Here is a 6,199-nt window from a genome sequence, read left to right as displayed (position 1 = left end):
TATGGAAGAGTATATGTTCTTTAGAAGATCATTTGAGTTTGGCGTGGGACTGTGTTAATAGTTTTGAGAAAAGGTTGAATTATTTCATAAAATGTCTCTTAGCAATCATAAAAAAATCATTATAAGCCTAATGTCGACTCTGAGTGGTTGTAATATACACCTTATAATAGTTTCAGGTTACTGTTTTCAGAACAAGCAGGCCTATTGATTGTTTATTTATGTGGCACAAAACTTTATTTCAGGACTTATTAATCTATTCAATTAATTAATAGATCTCACGCGCAGCAGTGAGGAACAATAAGCACAACTGTAGGAACAGCAACAAGTGCTTGAAGATACAGCCTATGAGTGAAATAAAAATCCATCAACACTGTTGACAGGGGTCATCAAAATGCCATGTCAAACATGGGCAGCCTAGCGCCTAGCCCAAGTGACTAAGTTGCTTCACTGAGACCCGGAAGGTTGGTGCTTCAAGCCCCAGTGTGACCACAATAAGATCTGTGCAGCTGTGTGTCTGTCTGTGCCGTGGATCTTTCTGCCTGCAAACTCCCTTCAAACAAAATCTGGTACAAAGAAAAGGTGAGGGGATCATTGCTGTACCCATTTTACACAAAACTACCATTTTAGACATTCCATCAACATTCCCCTGAACAGCATAATATTATCCTTTCTTAGTTTTCGATTGGTGTTTCAGTTATTTATATAATGTTCAATAGGGGGAAGCATTTACCCACTTAAAAAAACAAAAAACAAAATGTGTTACATTGAATACCTTAAATACATGTTAAACTCCATTATCAAAACAAGCATGTACAATGCAGAAGTACAGGTAAAAAATAATTTGAATATCACATCTCATTCTGAGGGTGGCACGGATGGTGCAGTGGGTAGCACTGCCGCCTCACAGCAAGGAGGTCCTGGGTTCGAATCCCGGTCGGCCAGGGCCTCTCTGTGCGGAGTTTGCATGTTCTCCTGGGCAGCTGGGTTAGTACTTTTCCACAGAGTTCACTCACATGTGCTGTCCGGGGTCCTGGACTGCAGGTAGAGGGATCTCTCTCCATGGTGCTCATCTCCCCATCACCTCTCTAGGGAACTACACTCCTTCACATACCTCTCCCAATGCGTAACGTTTGCGTGGTTGCGTTGTGCGGGTCCTTCTGGGGTTCTCCACCCACGTGGCGCAACATGCAGGAGCAGGGGCGCCACATACTCCCCCCCTCAGCTCCAAGCCCCTAGGCCATCCTCTCTCCTGGACAGCGCATCAGCATTCTGGTGCAGCTTCCCAGCGTGATGCTCCACCTTGAACCGGTAGGGTTGCAGCTCTAAAAACCAGCGGGGCACGCGGGCATTGCTGTCCCGGTTAAGGAACATCCATTTTAGGGGTGATCGGTCACTAACAAGAACTCACGGTCGAGTAGGTAATATCGTAATTTACCTACCGCCCGAGGCGTTATGTCATGATGGCGAGGCATTGCTTCTCGACCGTGGCGTAATTCCTTTCATGGCTGAGGAGTTTCCAGCTTATGTACGTCACTGGATGCTCCACTCCGTGCTGGATCTGCGACAGGACTGCTCCCAGGCCCACTTCTGACGCGTCTCTCTGCAGCACAAAGGCTTTCTGAAAGTCGGGAGTGATCAGTACGGGTTCCTCCCCCAGGGTGCCCCGTAAGTCCTGGAAGGCTGCGAGGGGGTTCCACTGGACCCGGTTGGGCTGCTCCTTTTTGGTGAGGTCATGTAGCGGGGCTGCTCGTGCTGCAAACTCTCTGGTAGTACCCCACCAGACCCAGGAACATTCTCACCTGCTTCTTGGAGACCGGTTGGGGCCAGGTGACGATGCTGTCGACCTTGTTCTCCTGGGGCTTCACCCGCCCCCTCCCGACAGTGTGGCCGTGATAGGCTGCTTCCTCCAACCCGATCCGGCACTGCGCAGGGTTACCTGTCAGCCCGGCCTCCCTCAGGGACATCAGCACTGCTTCGACCCTGCGGACATGACTGTCCCAGTGGGTGCTGTGGATGATGATGTCATCCAGGTAGACTGCCGCATACATCTGGTGGGGTCGCAATACCTGGTCCATCAATCTCTGGAATGTGGCTGGAGCTCCGTGCGCACCAAAGGGGAGGACTGTGTACTGGTAGAGGCCGTGTACTGGTAGAGTACTGTGTACTGGTAGAGGCCTGTGTACTGGTAGAGTACTGTGTACTGGTAGAGGACTGTGTACTGGTAGAGGCCCGTGTACTGGTAGAGTACTGTGTACTGGTAGAGGACTGTGTACTGGTAGAGGCCCGTGTACTGGTAGAGTACTGTGTACTGGTAGAGGCCTGTGTACTGGTAGAGTACTGTGTACTGGTAGAGGCCTGTGTACTGGTAGAGGACTGTGTACTGGTAGAGGCCCGTGGGGGTCGCAAAGTTCGTCTTCTCCCTGGTGAACTTGCCAATATCCCCGCGTCAGGTCCAGGGGGCTGATGAATTGGGCGGGGCCCATCCGGCTTGGGGACCAGCACCACGGGACTGGACCAGGCACTGCGGCTTTCCTCAATGACCCCGAGGTCGAGCATTTTCTTAATCTCCTCCTGTATGGCGTGTCAGCGAGCTTGTGGGATTCTGTAGGGTCGTAACTTCAGCGTCTTCCCGGGTTCAGTGCTGATGTCGTGGGCGATTAGGTGGGTACGGCCGGGCATAGTCGAGAAGACGTCCCGGTTCCGGTCCACCAGCTCACGTAGCGCTTTCTTCTGGCGGGAGCTTGGCTGCTCTCCAGTCCTTATGTCAGGGGTCAGTGGTGGGACACACTGGGCGGAGAGGGCTGGGGGCGGAGCTGGGGGCGGCTCATGCCACCTCTTCATCAGGGTCACATGGTATATCTGGAGGCGGTGTTGTCGCCCCGGCTGTCTCACCCGGTAGTTCACGGGTCCCGTGCGCTCCACGACCTCATACGGCCCATGCCATCGGGCCAGAAACTTACACTCACTGGTGGGGACTAGGATCATCACCTTGTCTCCTGGGGCGAATTCTCTCACCTGTGCTCCCCGGTTATACAGCCTGGCTTGCTCCTGTTGTACCCGTTCCATGTGGGCCCTCATCATGGACCAGATCTGGGCCATCCGCTGGTCCATCTGCTCCACGTGCTCGATCAGGCTGCGGGTTTGGGATGGTTGCTGTTCCCAGGCCTCCTTCGCCAGGTCTAGTGATCCCCGGGGTCGTCTGCCGTATAACAATTCAAAAGGGGCGACTAAATCACGCAAATCAGAAAAGGTCAGAACATTAGAAGCCATATTTTTGTATTTTGACACAAATGATTTATTGCTTTTAAGTATGTATACATCGTTCTGTTCTGTTTTTTACCTACCTCTTATGTGTTTTGTAATATAAGTTATGTAGTGTTACGGACATGGATGCTATTGCTGCTGGAATGCCAGAATTTCCCTCTGGGGATAAATAAATTACTCTATCTATCTATCTATCTATCTGACAAATCATGAAGGGTCATATTTTATGTTTGTCCTCAGAACCGACCTCACAGCAGGAACACCATCATCCTTTCCCAGTCGTGGAGGAGAAAATGGCTTTTTCTGCCTATCATTGCCCCGACTGTCATAATCCTCAGTTAAAGCAGCAGCTTCAGTGGACTTCAGTGGACAGAATTCTTAAATTGCTCCAATGCAACTAAATCACACAAATCAGAAAAGGTCATAACATTAGAAGCCATACACCACCAGGAACAATGGGAAAAGCACGTCTCGAGGGAATGCGTGTGTTTACTTGTTCAATATCGACGGAAAGCCTCCGGCTCCAATTCATAGGCATTAAGCACTGCTCCTTTAGCCTTGCCATAAGTGTAGCGACATTATATTGCCCTTCACATTTTTCACCATTATGTCATTTACCCATCCTTCAAGAAACTGGTTGAAACTGGTTGAAGCTGATTCAAATCATCAGCACTGTTGTTTGGCAGTTGGAGGATGAAGCAACGTCAGTCAGTCAAAGATTTTTAAAAATCAAGTGGTTTATTCACTGGTGCCTCAGCTCCAGTGCAAGATGTTTACAGTGTACATGGACAGAAACATACAGAATGTGTACTTTCAACTTAAATGCATAAAGAGTGGCAATCACTGGGGAATGATAGCCTATTCAATGACTGCCAGACCCAGACAGAGCACCTTTCATGTTAATTAGGCTAGCATCATACGTTCATTCATTTTAATTAGGCTAGCAATTTTAACTAAACCTCCTTTTGCATCAACTGTGGTTATATACAGAGTGTGTGTTGCCTAAGCAAAATTCAGAAATACTAGTAGCCTTACACTTTCCTGCAGATTGTTTTAGAATTGCTTAGCTTACCAATTTCAATCAACAAAGAGATGAAATCTTTTTCTGGCCTGGAATGTCCGCTGACATTTATAAGTGGGTGAGTAAGCACCAAGCATATAGTTATTTTGATAAGAGCTTACCAAAACAACAATCTTACTTTGGACGGTGGACAGCTGATGTTCTGTGGAACTCGAATTTGCATTGGGAGATTTAAAAATGTAAAGAATAAAAGGCGTGTAAATTCTGACAGGAAAATGCTGTTGTCATGTTACTTTCTGCTCTTAATTATTTAATCAGTGCAATCGTATCTTGACCTGACATTTATAATGTATAAGCAGCAGCTAATACAAAAACAGTGTATATTTCCCCCCCACAAGAAAATGTTGCAATCTGTGTCCCCCCCCCCCCCCCCCCCCACACATCTTATGATTCAGTGATACTTTGTGGATTAATCAGGGACACTGGCACTCGCAGTACCAGTGTGAGTACCAGTGTGAGTACCAGTGTGAGTACCAGTGTGAGTACCAGTGTGAGTACCAGTGTGAGTACCAGTGTGAGTACCAGGGTTGCCGACCCCTGCACTAAACGAACCAAGACAATAACCACTCAACATAACAAGGTAAAATAAATCGTAACGAAACATAACTAAACAACATGACGAACCTAGACTAACATAATACATGATAAGACAATTAGTGACTAAGACAAAATGAAATAAACATAAAACATGGCGAGACAGACCTGAAACGTGACACACCGCCCCTCACTGTGCCCTTCCCCCCCTCTAGGCCCATCTCTTCCTTTTCCACTTTCTCCCCCCTCACAGACTCTGATGTTTCTCAACTCCTGCTCTCCCACCGCCCTACAACCTGTGCCCTTGACCCTATCCCCTCTTCTCTTCTCCAGACTATCACACCTGACATCTCAAAACCATCAGATAGAACCAGTTCTCAATTAGGCTTTCAGGCAAGCACTAAAATCCATCATTTCAATAGCAAAATTGTACACATTTTAAGAAATTGACATGCCTCACATTTGAAGAACTAGCTATATTATATAGAATTCAGAGAAACTGCACCGCTCCAGTTTTAACTACCCTACCTTGTTATTTTTCAGCACAATAATGTTCATAAAATGTGTACAATTTTGCTATTGAAATGATGGATTTTAGTGCTTGCCTAATAGCCTAATTGAGAACTGGTTCTATCTGATGGTTTTGACTATCACTGTTAATCACTGTATTGTTAATCAAGCGAAATGATTGAAAACTGGTCAAGACCAACAATAACAATAATAATGAAACAACCCTGATGGGAGCATCTCTATTATAGTGTGAGTGTGCTTCAGGAAAACGGAACACTGACAAAAGCCCTCTTAGAGCCCTTTTAAGTCTGGCCTTTAATATTTTGTGACCTTCCCCACTGCCAGGGTGGAGACATTACCAAGCAGGACGGGACCGGAGGAAAGTCAATCTTCGGGGAGAAGTTTGAGGATGAGAACTTTGACGTGAAGCACACAGGCCCGGGCCTGCTCTCCATGGCGAACCGCGGCCGTGACACCAACAACTCCCAGTTCTTCATCACCCTGAAGAAAGCGGAGCACCTCGATTTCAAGCACGTGGTCTTTGGCTTCGTCAAAGACGGCATGGACGTTGTTAAAAAGATGGGAGACCGAGTAAGAAGATAGTCCTCAGATAGACTGTGGACAGCTGAAGTAGTCTCCTCAAATAAATGCTGGACTCGCATTCGCACTGGTACTCACACTGGTACTGATACTCACACTGGTACTGATACTCACACTGGTACTGGTACTCACACTGGTACTGGTACTCACACTGGTACTCACACTGGTACTGGTACTCACACTGGTACTGATACTCACACTGGTACTGGT

General features: G+C 47.4%; 1 protein-coding gene across 1 annotated transcript; it reads left to right on the top strand.

Moving 5' to 3' along the window:
- Nucleotides 1–4,379: 4,379 nt before the first annotated feature.
- LOC133138688 (E3 SUMO-protein ligase RanBP2-like) lies at nucleotides 4,380–5,992 on the top strand. The gene is made up of 2 exons (XM_061257644.1): nucleotides 4,380–4,403; nucleotides 5,735–5,992. Exons 1-2 carry the CDS (start codon nucleotides 4,380–4,382, stop codon nucleotides 5,990–5,992), a joined length of 282 nt encoding a protein of 93 aa, XP_061113628.1.
- The last annotated feature ends 207 nt before the right edge of the window (nucleotides 5,993–6,199 follow it).

The sequence above is a fragment of the Conger conger genome, chromosome 10, assembly GCF_963514075.1.
Source record: "Conger conger chromosome 10, fConCon1.1, whole genome shotgun sequence".
Taxonomy (NCBI): Eukaryota; Metazoa; Chordata; class Actinopteri; order Anguilliformes; family Congridae; genus Conger; species Conger conger.
This window is presented reverse-complemented; position numbering and strand designations above follow the sequence as displayed.

Excerpts from the sequence above, each read along its gene's own strand:
- LOC133138688 (XM_061257644.1), top strand. The coding sequence starts at position 4,380 with ATGTCCGCTGACATTTATAAGTGG. Across the intron at positions 4,404-5,734 it reads CCGCTGACATTTATAAGTGG|GGTGGAGACATTACCAAGCA; the intron begins GTGAGTAAGCAC and ends CCCCACTGCCAG.